This window comes from Ammospiza caudacuta, chromosome 8 (genome assembly GCF_027887145.1).
Source record: "Ammospiza caudacuta isolate bAmmCau1 chromosome 8, bAmmCau1.pri, whole genome shotgun sequence".
NCBI classification, from domain to species: domain Eukaryota; kingdom Metazoa; phylum Chordata; class Aves; order Passeriformes; family Passerellidae; genus Ammospiza; species Ammospiza caudacuta.
In genome coordinates this window covers 34,381,883-34,400,235 of record NC_080600.1, presented here as the reverse complement: position 1 = coordinate 34,400,235, position 18,353 = coordinate 34,381,883, and the positions used below count along the sequence as shown (strand labels likewise).

Sequence of the window (18,353 nt, the reverse complement as noted above, 5' to 3'; positions counted from 1 at the left end):
TGAGAGCCCTGCGGCAGCTGAAATACCCACATGGGAATAACAGGTCTGACACAGTGCTGACAGACCTGCTCTCCTCTGAGGTGGCACCTGGGGGCCAGGAGAGATATCCCCTCATGATACCTCCAACAGGACTGTTTCAGCACCTGAACCTCAGCCAAAATGTCTTGGCTGATCACTGTGATGTGCTCACAAATGTCTGGAGATATCACAGACCTGCTGAGGGCTGCAAAGGGCCCAGCTACCTCCCTCCAGCTCTTCCAGGGGGAGTTAGGAGCTCCTAAAAATCCTAGAGGACCCTAGTGAACATATTCAGCCATCTAAAAGACTCCAAACTCATGCCCTACAGGGGCAGGTTCTCTGCTGAAATAGAAGAGATTGGAAACCCTTCTGTCTCTGCCAGGCCCTGGGCATGCCTTGCCTTGTTCCTGGCCACCAGGAAATCCTCGATTCCTAAAGAAGCAAATGGAAAAGGGGAATGGGAATTTTCTTCAGCTACTGAATTGTAAATTTGAGACTGTAAGGTGAAGAAGTTACGGAAGGTGAAGGAAGTGAAGAAGTTATGGAAGGTGAAGGGAGAAGAGCTTCCAAGAACAGAGATTTTCCTTTTTTATACAATCTGATTTTCTGCTGAGTACTGGGGAGGTTATTGCTTCTTTTTAGCTCCAGTGTTTGTCTTAATGCTGGGATGCAAAAACATCCACTTTTCATGCAATGTGCCAACAGATTTTTGGTTTGTTGGTTTGGTTTCTTTTACTAGAAAAGTTTTTTGTTTGTTTTTGTTTGTTTGTTGGTTTTTTTTTTTTTTTTTTAATAGCTCTGGTGCCATGAAGAAGACTCAAAAGGGAAGGGGCTGTGTTTGGGGGTTAATGGAGTTTGCATGAAGCTGAGTCATAGCTGACTTCACAGAGGAACTGTGCCTGCAGAGCACATGGCTGAGACTCAATTCACAACTGCAGGAGCCAGCAAGACTTTGGCCACGTCTGTGAACTTCCTGGAGCTGGCAAAGCACCCTTGTTTTTGTAGGATCCAAGTAACAAAATTAGCCCTGCTCCTTCCCCCCAGCTCTCTGAACAGCAGGGCATGCTCTCAGCAAGATTCCTCCCCTTTGGGCACTCCTTGCCCTGCCAGGATGCTCCCTGGTCAGGCTGTGCAGAGACACAGCTGGTTGGGGGAGTGACATTTGACAAGTGCTGGGAAGGGACATTCTCCCTGCAGCTCCTCCCTCTGATCCCTGAAGTGTTGGAGTAAGATCCTGTTTGTGCCTCTGCTCATTTCCTAAGGGACATTCTGGCTCAGCAGAGAAACTGTCCAAGAACCCTCATCTATGCAGAAACACCATGCTCTGCAATGCTCCCAAAGTCACTGAGGTTTACCTTGTTCCATGCTGGTCATGCAAATCAAAAGTGCCCCGTGGCTTCTTGAATATAAAACCAGATCTTTTCCAAGATTCAAAGCAAAAAAAGTATTCCAAACAGCAGAAGCATGTACATGTCTCAACCAAACTCTGTCCCAAAGATCAAAACTTGCTTAACTAAAGACACTAAAATCAACCTGATTACTTCAATAACATGCTGATTCTATCAATTGAAGTTGACCGCTAATATATGTTGGCAATCAAAAATATACCTTGCTAGCCTGAAGTATATGGTATTACAAATACTAAAATTTGCTAAACATGGAAAGCATAATTTATCCTTCAAACTACTGAATAAAGAACACAGTTTTAAGTAATGATGAACAAGACAGACAGAAAAATGGAAAGAGTGAAAAATAATATCTACTGTAATTAAGTCAGCATAAACACACTATTCTCATTCCCTGTGCAATTTCCAGCTAATATAACCATACCAACAACTTCTGAATTTTATAAACAAAGCACCATCTGTAGAGAAGGAAGATGGTAACCTTTATGCTTTATTAGAGCAATGCTGTAGGATAAACTGGGCACATTTCACAGTTGAGAGTTTGTGCATTGTTTTCCACCTGTCTCAACTGGTTCCATAAAATACATTGCTTTTCTCTACATACATGGCTTCACTTGCATCCTGAGAACAGCCCAGCTCTCAGCATTGCTCAGAATTCTCTTCATGGTTTCAAATGAGATATGTCACCTGTCTTTGCTCCCTCTCCTAATCAGTTAACCCTTACAGTGAGCCCTGTAGCTGCAGGTTTTTCATGGCCTTGAAGGGTTCAAAAAAATTACTGGGCCTGCTTGTCTTCATATCAAAGGTGAATTTCTATGAAAGCTTATGAAATTTGAAGAACACTTGTGATTTTCAAGCAGGCTTCTTACTAAGGGGTGTTATTCTAGATAATTCACTCTCATCATCAGGGTTTTGGGAAATTCCAGGTTCTGCCTGGAAAAAAAGAACCAATTGTTTTCTCTGTATTCCTTGTGCCAGGCTGTGCTGCCCCTGAACTGCTGCCACTCCAAGATCAAGGTAAGAAGGATCCCCAGGTACTTTGCATTACCTCAGTCACTCACATTGAGTGCCTCCTTGAGGATTTTTTGGGAGGAGAGTCAGCTTTCTCTTTTTGCACAGGCATCGCTGGGGGATGGCCCAGCACCCACGGAAGGCAAACACCTCCCCTGGCAAAACAGCAGCTGCTGACACACGAATATTCACTGCTGAGCAATGTCAGGCAGCTTTCCAGCCCGTGCAGAGAGCTGCAGTGGAAAAGCTTTTAACCTGTGCAAACAGCCGACCAGTATAAACCATTGTATATACCATTTATAAACCATTCCACAGGCTCAAGCGCCACCTCCTGGAAAACCCCATCCAGCTCCACTCGACTTTCAGACCATTCAGTAACAAGGCAAAAGAAAAAGGCGTTTATCCCTTTTCCTGTGGCTCCTGCGAGACCTTTCATTGTCGAGTGAGACTGAAATGCTGTAACTATTGGCATGGACAAACTCCAGAGGAGCTGATTTCTGTCAGCTGCCAACTCCAGCGCAGCTTGGATCCTGCTGATCTGTTGCATCTGCACTTCCAATGCTTTGGAAGGGAGGTCTTAGCACTTCTTTCTTTTATTAATTTTTTTTTAGAAAGATGACTAATTAAAGCTATAAGGTAGCAGAAAAGCGTGGTAAAAAAGCTAAAAGGTAGCAGACAAGCATGGATGAGGTTAAATAAGAGGAAGAGCTTGGTTTAAAGGTACTCAAAAACTTGATTTTTTTCTCAGCCTACAAAATTGGAATTGGACCCTAAAAATATTTATCACTGGCTGCAGCACTTGTATGAGAAATAGTCTAATTGGAATAAATGGATTTCCTTATTAGCAAAATGAAATAAATGTGGAATAGGCTGGGTAGAATTTGCAGAACAGGAGGCTAGGAGCTTGTTTTAGATTTAGGGATTTCAGGTCATAATATATAATGAAATCTGAGACTTTCATTTTATCACTAACCCAGAAACAGTGATTACATCTAAACCAGATCTTTAGAAAGGATTAGGTCTGAAAAATGCCCCAAGGTTCTCATAGGAATGTGTCTCCACACCTCACCACACACCACACCACAGCCCATCAGTTCTCACAGCACGTGATATTTGCAGTGGAATGAAAAACCCCAATGCCAAGGCACAGAAAGGAACCCATAGCTCGAGTATAAAAAAGCACAGAGCTGCACCAGGTGTGTGGAAGGAAAACAGCAAGGCTGCTTACATCAAAGAAAGTCCCTGCATGTTCCAGGATGAGCTGGCTGGAGTCAGGCTTGTTTTTGCAGTAGGTGACATACATCTGAAATTTATCTGCCTGTGAAAACAAACATCAAGGGAAAAACAAGATAAGCTATTTCTCTGCTCCCACAGGTTTTTATTGAGGCACACCAGGATAAATACAGGTGACAACTCTCTCCCACACACCCACCACCACCACCATCCCCACCCTGCCACCAAGCAACACAGAAACTGTAAATTAAGAGCAGAAGAATTTAAGGTTCATACCTTACTTGAGCAGTTCTGAGGGCTGTGGGAGGCTTTCTTTAACAAATATCACAGAGGGAAGGCCTAAACTTTTAATGCAGCTGTAAAATAATTTCTAACAGCTCTATTAATGTTACTCAAGAGTTTGAGGTCTCAAAACTCAGTCATGAAGTGTTGACTCTATCACCTACTTGAAGATAAAGGCAGTCTAGAAACAGGGCAAGTGACTCACATAGTCTAAACTGGCACAAGCCAACATTTTTTACTTGAAATTCGTGACACTTGGCCCAGACTTGCCTTTCCTACTTTGGTTCAAACTTCAGTGGCTTAAATTTTATGTTGCTTTACATTTTATTTCCTAATTTGTTTACTTGTAAGCAGAAATTAAAAGCATCTGTGCACTCCCACCTCTTAATAATGTACTCTGGTCTCAAGAAGAGGGAGGCAAATAAAAGAGGAGGATGTTTTCCTTTTATTGCTATTGTATTTTTTTTCCCAGATATCTAAACAACAGGATCCTGCAATTGTGCAGGCAGCTTTGTATGTACATCTGTAACCACACACACAGCTCTGGACATGTACCTTTGTTGAGATGATGCAGTCAGTACCTTAAAGTACCAGGAAGATTTTGCAGAGAATGATACATAAATACATAAATCTTTCCTAAACAGGTAACCTGTTCTTTGTAAACAATATTTCTGAATCCATTTCATCAAGACTTGTGACATGTTTTTAAATTAAAAACCCATCTGAAATCATCTAAAACATGCTCAGTTTTTGGGTAAGTGAAAATATTCCATCTTTACTCTTAAAATACTAATTCCTAGCTTTGATATATGAATAAAACAATCAGACAAATCACAAAGATGGCTGACTTGACTGGAAAATATTTTGAAATGAGAACAGCTTTCATACAGATGAATTACTGTAGCCAATTCCCAGAGCCTCCTACACTCACAAAGACTCTCTGCACCTAGATTTCAAAGTCCTGTTGGAAATTATCCTGGCATTGCATAATGAAATGAGTGAGCACAGTGGCTCAGAAATTTGACACTAATTTCTGGAGGAAAAAAGTCGATAAAATATTCTTCATGCCTTTGTGGAGCTCTCATGGCATGACTAAAATTCTTTAAGGAAGGTATATTAAGATTTTAAATGTCTGTCCTCCCAGGGCCTTTCACAGGGAAATGAATGTCACAGAAAACTAGGTTTGGTTTGATAAAGTTGTGCTAAACAGAAGCCAGCAGAGGTAAATAAAAGCTGTATGGTCAGTACAGGACAAGGAGAGAGGCTCTGGAAAACCTTCACACTATTGCTGAGGAGAAGGGTGGAAACTTTCACCCTGGGCAGGTGAAGGACAAAGCAGTTTTAGTTCCAGACTAGCTCCTAATCTCATTTATCACTGGGGACATAACCCTTGCACCTATTCCCAGCTTGTTCCCATCTGTACTGGAGGAATTAATTTGAATAAATAATGAGAAGCAGCAGCCTCATTACCCAGGTGACAAAGCAGTGGCCCACATCCTCAGGCAGTTGTTCATATTTCTCCAGCTCCTTTAGAAAAATGCTGAAAAAAGAAGACACCAATGTAATTAGTTCCAGTCAAATACCCAGGAGATGCAGGATAACCAATAAGTTAATCAGAGCTAATGATCAATACTTGTATCTTGATTATGGGACTACCCAAGTGTCCAGCCAGCAGGAAGAGTGTCCCTTGCCAAGATGTGCTTTGTTTTCTGTTAGTCATGCCTAACTCCACCAGAAAGGAAAAAGAGGCAATCCCTAGCAGGGAGTCAGTGTGCTCAGGACTGTTCTATCTGAATACAAATCTTCAAAGGGTCCTTGTTTAGTGGTTCACACAAAGAGCAGCAAGGGAAGCCCAAAGCTGCCAGGTTCCCAGCACCCAGCTCAGCACATGGACAACTTAAACAAGATCAGCATTTCATAGGTAAGTAGTAAACTTTCAAAATACAGATTTTTTTTTAATTAGCTCTCTCTGAACAGCTTGTACAACAAGCACCACTTGTTTGCAGATAGAGCCCTGTACAATGCCTGGGTGGAAAGAAGAATATGAAACAGTTTCTTCAGCTAGAACACGTTCTGTGTTCTCCTGGAACAGGTTTTCTGGACCATTCACCAGCTTTGCTGCCCTCCCTTGCACATGGATTCTGAATCAGGCTGGAGGATGCCTTAACATCACCAGCCAAAGCAGGAGGCTGTGGAGGACCCTGGTGGAGGGGACAGGGGAAATTTATTTTAGCATTGCTAGGAAGAAGTTTTAGAGGAAAAAAAGATTATGTAGAAGCAGCAGGCTGCAGGAGGAGGGGTCAGAGAAAGGATAAATGACAGCAGTGAAAAGCTGTGGGACATGACTGAGGGCTGGAGGGATGGAGCTGGAACAGTGGAAACTGAAAGAGGAGGGCGATCAGATGGCATCAGCCAGGGTCACCACAACAAAAATATAGCACCACAGAGAAAGGGCAGGTGAGAAGGCAATCAGGCTGCTGTCCTGATGTGCTGTGAAGCTGCTGGCACAAAAGCATGCATATGGCATGCTCTGCTGGGCCTTCCTTATGTGATTTATCTGACTGAATTTATGTGATTTATCTGGCTGTATTTATGTGATTTATCTAACTGGGCACATTTATCTGACTGAAGCACTTGAAATGTCCCAGAACTCAAACGAGAAAGGATTCTCTGATTTGTTTTGTAGTGTAACCTGAAGACAGATTTGGAATTCAGACTGAACTTGCTGGATTAATGTCCCCTAAATGTTAAGTTTATAACTGTTTTTGCATTCACATTATACCATGGAAACAATGCCCTCTAAGCTGATCAGGTACACAGTCTTATCATAATGAGATGGAGTACTGTTAGTTACAGACTAAATACAGAAAGTCTCCAAGAAGTGGCAGAAAGCTACTTATTAACCCAGCTCATGCCAGCAGTTCCACTTTCTCCCCTTTGTGTTTTCCAAGATCATATTTTTGACAGGCAAGTGTCCAGACTAGATCTTGTGCTATGAGATGGAAAGCATGCATCAGACTGCAAAGCATTGGTATAACATGACTTTAACATTGTTAATCAGCTGAAGTTTTGAACTATGTTCCAACTCATTTTTGTAAGAGAAACAAAACAGAAATCAAAAACTATTTTGCAAAATCAATTACTTTACACTCAGGTGTGCACTGTACTGTAGGGGCTCTCTGCAGACACCACAGAGATGCACAAGTGCCTAAACATTAACAGAAATGGTAAGAAAACCTACTTGTTATGGAAGTCATATATCTCCTGAATATTGCCAAAGATGATGTGTTCTTTATTAAGGATCCCAGCTGGTATTTCTTCTACTCCACTTGTCATTTCCCAAAGGTAAGTCTGGAAAACACCAGAAACTCTTAATTTTGTGAATAAATGCAATAGAAAAGAATAGATCTCCCTGTTTTATTGCCAAAGGCACAGGCTGACCAGGAACTATGTATTTTGAGATTAAATAAACAAGCTAAAAAATAAGATTTTCAGTATTACAGAAAGCTCTCTAGAAAAATTCAAAGTGCTGATGCATTGGTGCTTTGAAGTTGTCTGAGGAAAAAGCAGAAATGTGCCAACAACACCTGTCTTTGCTGTCCACCTGATGGTGTCCAAAAGCTTCAGGCAAAAACAGCTGGAAGATAAGCCAGATTTGCCACTTCAGTAGCATTAGATACATAAAAATCTCTGTCAGACTGAGGAATGTGAAAGCTGACAGATTTCACTGAATTACACTCTGGTTTTGTTTTGAATATCACCATCCACTTTAGGAACACACTGCTGTACAGCAAAGCAAGGTATTGGACCGTGCAAATCCAGAAGTTTCTCTAGTATGAGATGATTCAAATGAATAGATTTGAATCTTTAAGGAAAGGCTCAATGAATCAATGTGCACAGCCTGTGCTTTAAAGTGAACATCCTCACTGCAGAGGACAACATGTGCTTCCAGGAATACTGGAGAGCTCCTGGGCCATAACTTACCTCTAAACATTCATGTAAATCCCTGACATAAGCTTTTTCTGTCTGCAGCAGCTCAGCCATAATGAATCTGGAAAAAAAAAGAGTATTTTAGGTGGTTTGGACGTTATAAGCATTTCTACAATGAACAGAAAAGAAAACATCCTCCTGTTCTCTTAAAGAATAAAGGTATTTCCACCCTAGACATTCAGCTACCTTACTTTGCACCTTTCAGGTCCATGATCAAAATAGCACTTCATACTCCAGTCCCTTGTGGAGTTATTTTCTAAATATCTTTTCTGCACAAAATCCTATTAAGTTGTATTCCTGCAACCCTGAGTCCATGGGATTTACCACCTACATGCCCATCCTTAACTATCAGCTGGTTCTCAGAAATTTTTCCCCTCAGGGTTAAGGAATTGTGATTCACAATCATTTGCACCTTTGCTGACAGTCAGTGGGAAGTCACCCTAAAACTTTACCTTCAGAAGCAACACAGATGGATTTGGGAGACACCACTACTTTGAAGAGACTTCAACAGCTTGGTATCTGACCAGAAAAAATGCAGATGCTGTGAAATGCAATAATGGTTTTTCTATAGCCCAAGGCTGGGCCCCTCAAAGTTGAAATTCCTGAAATTTGCCACAGGCAGACCAAGTGTAATATTTTCTAAAGTATAAGTGGTTTCTTATCAATCATGATCTATGACAATTTCAGAGGTCTGAGAAATACTTTCCCAATATTCTTACACAAAAAATAAGACAGAATACTGTGAAAATAGACTGTTCATGGATTTAAGTGCAACAAATACCTCTCAACTATTTCCTCTAGTATAAACTATTTCCAGTTCTCTCAGTCCTACATTTGCTGAAATTTAAACCTACAAGTGAACTCTTGGGTCACTGATGTTTAGATAATATTTAGACACCTAAAGATGCTCTGTATTTTTTCCTGCTCATGTTACTTTTTACATACAAGCCGAAAGAAATTAGCAACTCCACAACATCAGGGCTAATCCAAGTGCCTGACTCACTGCTTTCCCTTTCTAACTTCTGATAAAACCAAAAGAAATTCAACCTTTATGTTCTGAAATTCTCTAACCTACAAGTAACAACTACCCTACAACTGCAGACTTATCTCAATAGCTCTGCAGCTGGAATGAGTTACAGGACTGTCAGTCAGTTCAGGTCATGCTAATATCACAGAATTATTCTTTAGCAGATAATGTGCCATGCAGACAGAGTGCTTGGGAACATACTCTTTCTTTCTGGCTGACTTCCTTTTTTCTTCATTGACTTCATGATTTGCATCTCGCAGCTTTACCTCCCGGTCTGAAAGACTTGCTGGAATGATATCTAGCTCTAGGTCTTTGTTATCCTAGGGAAAAAACCAAAAGTACAGAGTTTAACTTCATTGTAATCCTACTGTTGTGCAAAGTGCAGCATGTTCATGACATCAAAGAGGTAAAAAAGGACACAAGATAATAATATCAAAAAGGAGGAAATTTAGACAGAAGCAGAAGTACTGTGAGAAGAGATAAAAACCTGAGAGAGAAATCTTAAAAACACAGAAATTATACTCAGTGTAATCTTCACCATTTATCCTAATTAGGAACCAATACTGATAAAAAGGTCTAAATTACCTTACTCTTTCATATCTAAATTAGTTGTCTAGTATGGGACTTTCTAAAAACCAGTCTGATAAAGTAGAGCACCATGCAGAGACTACTTTCAGTGGCCATTTACCATGGAATACCTTTCCAGGCTGTAGTTAGAGCTCTGTGTAAACCAGAGGCCCTAAAAGGACCAGTGCACTTAAAGTATCATGAGAGTGTGAGGGAATTTATTCCTTATTCTTGATATTAATTTCCAAAGAGTCATTGACTGAAAGGTTTTAAGTGTTTCTGCTTCTGGCACTCCCCCTTAATACTATGGCCAGGGAATAGCAGGAAATCCTAATTTTTGCTTCTTCTGATGCTCTACTTCACCTAAAAGAATTCAGACATGAGGTTGGGGATCAATTGTTTATGTTATTTAAAGGATGAGAGAATAAAAACTTAGAGTCAAAGTTTGGATTGGATGCAAAGTAATGGTGTGGGAACAGGATTTATGTTTTATACCAAAATGAACACAGACTTTTATTCAATTAAAGTGTTTTCCCCACTTTCCTCCTGAAAGCTGTATGGCCTCCTGAAAAATGGTGCAAACATTTGTTTAGAAAATCTTTCTGATCTTCATCTGCCTCTCCTCATATCACTGACCAAGCACAGCAAAACCCTTTAACCCTTTTTCTCCAGAAGCAGTTCTGAGCATGGCCAGGTGGGCTGGCTGAGCTTTCAGTGTTTCTAATGGGCACACAAAAACCAACAGCATTCATTCCACAGGCTTCCCCTTCCTCTGTGACTCAGCTATAAAACCCCCAACAGGACAGGGTCTAGCAGTACCTCTGGGTTGATTCCAAGGGCTTTTTCCAGGGAGTAGCGGTATTTCCCCATCCTGAGAGAGAAGTCCCGGTAGCGCTTGTCTACGGTGGTGACCCACTTCCTGATTTCTGTGGCGTGTATGTGTCCTTTTTCTACAAAGCTGTCAGCCAGCTGGATGAGGAGCTTCACTTTCTCCTTTGTTTGCTGCCCAAAACACAGTCCTTGGTTATGTTTTATTATTATTATTTCCTTTGCTTTTAACTCACAAAGCAGTCAAAAGAAGTTCACAATTTTTATACATCATTAAAGAGTGTCTGCATTTCTTCTTATACAGAATCAGACACTTCAAACTTTCAGTAAAACATGAAAGGAATGACATTTTTATAAGGACACTTATGAAGCTGAAGAAGACAGAAAGTCAAGTTTTTGAAACCCTGCAGACACAAACACATAAAACATGTTGGAAGTTACACATGCCTTCTTCTCATAAGCAAAAGCTTATTTTTGGCGAGCCCTGGAGTAGAAGACAAGATTTTAAAATCACACCTCATACAGTACACCAAGTTACTCTGACTCTATATCTGGTGGATCTGCAGACCTGTGTAGGAGGGTCATTAATACACATATCAGTCCAGGAAGTGATTTTGAGTCATTACTTGTCTGTTTCACAAACAAACAGAATTTAAATCCAAATTCATAACCTGCTTATTATAAAATCCTCCATTGGTATTTCAGGTCCAGTTAGGACACTACCAGCTAAAAGATGCCTGAACTCCAAAGCACACTCTGAGCTCCCCAGACCTTCCAGAGGTCTTTTCTCTTCCACTTAGTGTCTAACTGCCCCATAGTCAAAACTGCACAAAGGACCTAGTTATGAACTCTAGCTCTGATTCCAAACCTATCCCAGGAAATGAGGCACTGGCAAGCCTGTGGTCAAACATAGAGAGGATGTTCCCCCACACCTGAAGCAAGGCACACTCTCAGATACTTGACATTATTATTAGTGATCTGACCACAAATGGACAAATCCATGTCAGACCAGAAAACATCCAGCAGATTTCAAACACAAAACTAAATTCAAGAAATCCCACCACTGTAATAGATTAACAGCTGAATCAGACATCATTCTAACAAATTAAATGAGTAGCTAAGCAAGGCTAGGTATGAAGATGTAAAAATCTAACTTCCTGTCATATTTAAAGGGTGGTTAATTCCCAGAAGCTACTGCTGATTTTGCATTTCAATCAATTGGTTTGGCCAGAAAGTTACTGGGATCAGGAAGGCTTTCAGCTACAGCTTAATTTGAGAATAACATCAGTCTGGGAATGACATGCATTTACCAGATTGCACATGGCAGTGAAAATATTCTACATCAGCAGTAGGAGCAGTAGGACAGCCTGAGGGAGCAAGACTTAGATATGTCAGTGTAAGAAACAGACAGTAATAGCTGATAATGAACAATGTCTAAAATTCAATCCAAGGCTAAGTAAAGAGTCAAAATTGTTTGGAAACTCTGTTATGAATTTGGATTATTCTGAAAAAAATAAATTATGAACCAGAATGGAATTTCAGGTGCACTAATTATGGGTGGTTAGAACTCAGAAGTAGTTAAAAGAATTTCTTATGTGTCCTGTCTGAAGAAATTACCTTCCATCCACTGCTAGCTATCTCACATTTTCAGAAACATGCAAGCTAAGCTAAAAGACAGGCACAAGAACACCACAAAGGCTGTGAATCAAACCCATACAAGCATAGGAAGCCTAAGGAGGAATTTAAGGATTACAGAAGATCAATTTCAGGACACAGTGAAATGCAGCTACATAATACCAAAGCCATAGTCTTCCTGCACTCCAACTCTGCAATTTACATCCTTATCAGAGACTCCTAATACCCCTGTGGATTCACTGCCTATGAATTACCTATGGTTTGAATTAATTTGTCTGAAGCAGATCCAATCACCATTCCTGTGTAAACCTCACCAGATTTCCCAGAACTGCTCCCTATAAATTAATATATTCTTGGTAATGCAGTTTTGTATTCAAAAATGTTCATCCCAGAGTTTAGAGACTCATCTATTTAAAGTACTTTGTTGGGATCAGCAGATTATTTGTAATAAAGAGATAAATGATCATCTGTGATCAACCAGCTGGAATAAGTGACACAAATTGTGGTTTTAAAGACAGAAGAAAGAGACCAGGAGTCCATGGTGACCTTGGATGAGTTCAGATCAATTAGTCACCCTATGCCATTCTGGAATGATTGCTTGAGGATGGAATGTCTATTAGATTGCTGTGAACTCTGTATGCAAATGGGCTTTCTCTTCCTTCTGATCAGAACAGAAATTTTCAATAACCAGTACTAACCAAGGTGGAGAAAACCTCCTTTTCGTGCCTATGTCCTGCTAAAAGTTCTCAAAAATCATTTACCTTCAGGGCTAGGATTTTTAGAGGGCAACTATAAAATCAAGGGAATATTGTCACAGAGATTTGAGGCTTTGAAACAAGACCATAAATACAGACTAAAGCAGATGGCATAATTAGATTAAAGTCACTGTTTACTTTGGCAGGTACTCTGAATTCCCCATATTCCTTCAGGAGTTCCTGAGTTTCTTCTGCTGATTCCCCTGTGGAGTTGTGAGTAGAGAGGTAATATTCTCCTGTTTCTTGGATCCAGTCTAAGGCCTGTCAATGTCAAAAACACCAAAGGAAAAAACAAAACAAACAGCTTTTGTATTTCAAGAATTAATTCTCTGACAAAAAAAAAACAAAACCCTGCCAAACAAAGAATATCAAATACATTGGGATAATACCCTGTATTCTAAAACACTTTCTAGGAACACATAAAAAGAATGAAATAATGAAAGCAGGTGGGAAAGGATACAAAAGGGTACTCTGTGTTTCCTAGGACAAAAAAGAGTGTAGGGAATTCCACCTATATATAGATGGATCTGCAGGGAAAGCAGTTTTCTCATTCAGAAATAGCTCAATAAAACTAGTTTGCTCTTATATTTATTTTCAAACAAATGAAGAAATAGAGAACTTAATCTGAGGTGACAAAAATAGTGAATTTTCTCAGGCTTTGGAATTGTCTTAAATTGTTTTAAATCTATATTTGCCATGTATTCAGAAGTTACAGTGTTTAAACACAACTTGAGATTGCAAGAGGAGCCCCACACAGAGGCACTACATGGACACAGGAGATTTTACACGCTGCCAGGACAGAGGCACAAGGTGGGGTTTTCACATTACCTGCTTGGCACTGCGCTCAAAGACAACATACTGCTGGCACTGATCTAATCTCCTCTTCTTCAGGGTCCAGAAGTGAAGGACCCGATTCTCCCTCTGCAACAACTCACTCAGAATGGCTGCAGGGCAAAGGAAAACATCTGCATGAGTAGGGATTCCTTGGGTGCACACAGAAATAAGCTATGAAATGATGAATTCAATCACTTTGCCTGGACCTTGTTCCCAAAAGCAGAGAGCCCAAAATCACACTTCCTAAAAACAGACATTAATTCAAAGGGGCTGCTAAAAAAAACTCCAAAACCATATTCAAGAAACCACCACAAGGCAAGCATAGTTGCAGAGTGATCTGGTAAAGGAAATGATGCCGGAACAGACTTTGCAGACTTTAGGAGGACCCCCCTGCATAGGGGGAGGCAAACCAGACCTTCAGTGGTGTCACTCCACCAACCTTTGACCTGCTGCTCGGGCCCTCTGGTGTGGCTGGCCACTCCAGGCATGCTGACGTTGTTCCTGTGGATGTACTTGAGGAACACCTCGGCGTTCCTCCGCGCCAGGGTGCAGGCCTAGGAAGAACAGCCCCCACCAAAAGAGTCAGCAAAGATGAGCAAAGAAAGCAAGAAGTTCTCTTTCTGGGAAGATGAGAACTTCAGCTAAGAGTCAATAAACTCAGCTAATAAACGAACAGTCTCACAGACCTATTAAAACATGAGTAATATAGTGGCTTATTTTATATATGATGGCAAATTAATGACAGTAATTAAACAACTGCTTGTTAAGAACTGGTACCTCACACATTTTCTGTCTAACACATCTCCCAAGAAAAGGAATCATTGTTTCAAAAAATGTCCAAATCTAGAGGCATAATTTCTTAAGCCTTGACTGCAAGTGTACTTTTATATTGTGTATCAGTTTTAGTGACAGGTGGGAGACTGGCTGACAGTTCACTTGTCAGCTTGGGAGATCCCTCTTTCTTCCAAAGCAGCACCTGGAAGGCAGGAAGAAATTTCTGTCTCCATCTTGGTTCTGCCTTGCAGAGACAAAATTGCTTATCATTAGTTCTTCAGTTATTGGATTGGAGGACAAAATCTGAAATGCTGGATGGTTTGTACAAGCCAACACCAAAATGATGTGTAATACCTGTGATTTATAGTACAATTTTAACTTTGAACCAGCACAACAACTAACATCCTCCAGGTACAAACACCACCTAATTGGTCTTGATGACCTCTCTCTGAGATATGTATTGATAATAATGCTCAATACCCCTGCTACAACAAAGTAAAACTGGCCTAGGGTTTATACAGACAGCTAGTAGCTGAACTGGAATTACACATCAGAGCATCCTCTCAAACTTACCAACACTGCTCTAAATTGTCTACTTAATGGAAATTTTTCCTAATTTAATAGAGAATAAAAATTAGACCTTGAGAAAAGCCTCCTTCTGTTCCAGATGTTTGCTGATCAGAGGGATGACATGGTCTATCTCAGCTGCTGGCCCAAGTTTATCTCTGCCTCCACACCAGTCTTCATCCCGTCTGTATTCCTGCTCCAGGCTCTCTAAAACACTGCACACCTGAAACATGCCCACAGCACAGCTCAGTTATCCACAATCATAACCAGGGCAACATTCAGTAAAAATCTGTGAGCAGTGACATGTCATTTTTGTACTATGGGCCACAGCATGGGGGTAACTGGGTATAAAGCTGGCCCTAGACAGAATGATCTAGGTGTTTTTCTTACCCCTAGGGATCTTTACTGTTTGGGATACAATTTATTTAAGGCTGATAAATCATTCTGATCTTCTAATGAATAATGAGAGGAAGCACAAAAGGTTGAATGAAGGCAGAGGTCAGCCCAGCCCCAGTTGATCATTCAGGAAACAATCCCTATTCTAGAACATATTTAAATCCTATTGAAGTCAAGGGACTTAACACATACTTAAAGAAAAGCACATGCTTAAATACTTCCCTGAAAAAAAGTATGAAGCTGGAATTAATTCTCTTCAGCTATATTTTAGTTGCTCCCTATACAGCTTTTTAAAAAGCTGATGGAAACAAATAGACTTAATCAGGGTCACAATCTAGGTGGATGCAGGTGCTCCACTGCACAGAGCTCACACACACACATATATTCTATCTTAGTAGAATAGTGGAACAGTGGAATTGAGGTAAATAAACCAACACAGCCTGGAAATTAGGCAGTTGCTCAGACAAGGCTGAGTCTTTTATGTTGCAGATCCTGAGAATATTCTCAGTGGCCTGCGCAGACACAGCAAAAGTTTTCCAGGACATTTGGAACTTTCTTTTTCTTTCCCAAAGGGCTCTTCCTACAGACTCCACTGTTGAGATGACCCAGTCAGTTATTGCTGGGATCCAGGTAGAAATGTCCATCCTTTTCTTGCTCACTCTTGCAAGCTTTAATATGAACACAGTTATAATTCAGGAGAACCCACATTATTAAGAGCACTGTCTGGAGGAGACTCCAGAATTACCCCCTCATCACCCTCACTATCACAAGCCATTTTCATGTAAATCTGACAAAGAGCACCCTGAAGTCCACTTTAAAACTGGTGAGTTAAGGTAAACTGATAACTCATCCTGCTGCCAGGCTTATGCACTATGCATTATGCAAAGGGCCTTGTGCACTTGGCAATCTAAAATTATCTTCTTGCTTGGATGCAAACCAGCAATCACCCTCAAATATTTAGTAGAGAGCAAGTGCTTCATGTGTCATGTAGGCACAGAAAAGCATTTCCATTTCACTTGAAAACCTTGACATCCTGTTGAACTTCTGTGATTTAAAGAATGAAAATAAATGCACTGCTTGTGATTCACATATTTCCAGGAAGAATTGTCCCTGCACATGCAAAGAGTGTCTTTCTGTTAAGGTGATGAGAGAAGTGAATATAAAATGGGCTGTCAATGAAGTCAGAGAAAAACTGGGCTATCTGAAATCCAGGGCTTCACCACTAACATCAAGAACATAATATACTTGGGGAAGACAGGCATGAAAAAGTTTGGCTGCATGTGACACTCTCTGTGTTCTTTTAGCTCCTTTTCCTGGATACTCAGAGAATTCAGGATCCAGTAAATGATTCACTCCATGGTCAGGCAGTCACAGAACAGACCCTTAAGGACTGTAGATCAGCTGTGCAGCCCAAGAGAAGATGACAGGCTTGCAGCATTGAGTTCATGAGCATTCAAAGACTGAATGATCTTTGCCCTGCACATTTGCTGAATAGACACAACCAATGAATGAACTGGTCGGCACTGCAGTGTGCTTGTCTGAGACTTGGAAATAGGAAGAGAGACTGAACTGATAAATTACTGCCAATGCATATTTTGGCCAGTACATTTAACTGTCTGAAGCTCTAATGAATCCCCTAACAGTTTTCATTTCTCACACTCCTCCATCAGCAGTAATTCATTTTGATCTTGAATGCATTAGGGACTGTAAATCTGTTTGAAACTCTTCACAGTGAAATACATTAATTATAAGGAATGTATTCCTCTTAAACAGTCTTAAAAATACATTAAACAAATGACACCAAAAAATGGCCCAAAGATCATCTCCAGCTTCCAAGTTAAGGAAAAGTACACTTTTTCCCTAATGACATATCTAGTTATGTTAAAAATCTTTCCATGTCTGGTTCTCTAATTGAGGACCTAACTGTGTGGCAATAACAATAGAAAATGTCCTGGCAATCACTGCTGCCTTTTGTGTAAAACCACAGGTTCCTGCAGTGTCCCTGCTAACAGCAACTGCCTGGCTGCAGTAAATGACACCAGGCAAGGCTGCTGGAGTAGCCACGCTGTGACACTAATTCCCACTGACTACAGTATGAGGGGCACCTGCTTGTGCAAGGGATGAATAATCCCACCATGCCAGCAGCCAACTGGAATGTGTTTTGCAATTCATGAACACCTGGAATGAAGTAGAGTTGGGATAGCATATAATGGGCTCCTGCTGTAATTATGTGTGTTGCAGGTGGATTTAAGAGAAATCCCTTCAAATCTTGGCATCGTTTTTGGCATGGTGGTATTTAAGTACTAGTAAAAACATTGGCTCACAAAATAACAATTAATTAATTGCAATCAGTTCTGAAGGAAAAGCAGATTTATATTCCTCAAGCATCATAAGAACTTGAAACAAAAGTGGTGGGATTTCAAAAATCCTTCCTGTTTGAAAGGGGAAAATTGAAAAAACCCCAACAAAAATAGCACCTACAAGAATTACATTGCTACACTGAAAACTTTGAGATGAAAGTTATTACAAACTGCTTGCTGCTGTTTTTTTGTCTTTTTTTTTTTGAGGGCTGAGTGGGTTACATTTTTTTGTGTTGCAATACTTGTCAAAGAAAGAATTTTTACTGATCCAGACTTGGTTTGCTATGGCCCAGAAATGGCCCTGTCCAGCTCACCTGCTCAGAGGTTTTATAAAAGGCCACGGAGGCATTGACGAGTTTGAGCCTGTCCTCCATCTTCAGCATCAGCTGCTGCCAGTGCAGGGCCACCTTCTCAGCACATTCTCTGATGGCATCAGCATCATAATGTCCAGCCTGCAGCAACACTTCAGCCTTCTGCTGGACCTGCAGGGCACTCTGGTGTGTCTTCTGTAAAGAAGTGGCATGAAAGAGGGACTGTGTATGAGGGGAGGAAAGAGAGGTTGTACAGATGTGCCAGATGTATGGTAGAGAGGTGAAGCGAGGCGTGATGAGAGAGTGAAATATTTTGAGTTATCTTCAGTTAACAGTCACTTTCTGCAAAGCGTTTTAGT

At 40.7% G+C, this 18,353-nt stretch overlaps 1 protein-coding gene across 1 annotated transcript in view; it reads right to left on the bottom strand.

Annotated features, from left to right (window-relative positions):
• KALRN (kalirin RhoGEF kinase) overlaps positions 1–18,353 on the bottom strand; it is a 466,558-nt gene that overhangs the window by 134,951 nt on the left and 313,254 nt on the right. Inside the window, exons 17-27 of the mRNA XM_058809387.1 lie at positions 17,998–18,216; positions 15,001–15,150; positions 14,026–14,140; positions 13,581–13,696; positions 12,891–13,013; positions 10,354–10,536; positions 9,169–9,287; positions 7,935–8,001; positions 7,192–7,301; positions 5,421–5,490; positions 3,664–3,753 (exon numbers count right to left, since the gene is read on the bottom strand). Of these exons, the coding sequence (XP_058665370.1) occupies positions 3,664–3,753; positions 5,421–5,490; positions 7,192–7,301; positions 7,935–8,001; positions 9,169–9,287; positions 10,354–10,536; positions 12,891–13,013; positions 13,581–13,696; positions 14,026–14,140; positions 15,001–15,150; positions 17,998–18,216 (1,362 nt within the window). The remainder of the gene's footprint in view (positions 1–3,663; positions 3,754–5,420; positions 5,491–7,191; positions 7,302–7,934; positions 8,002–9,168; positions 9,288–10,353; positions 10,537–12,890; positions 13,014–13,580; positions 13,697–14,025; positions 14,141–15,000; positions 15,151–17,997; positions 18,217–18,353) is intronic.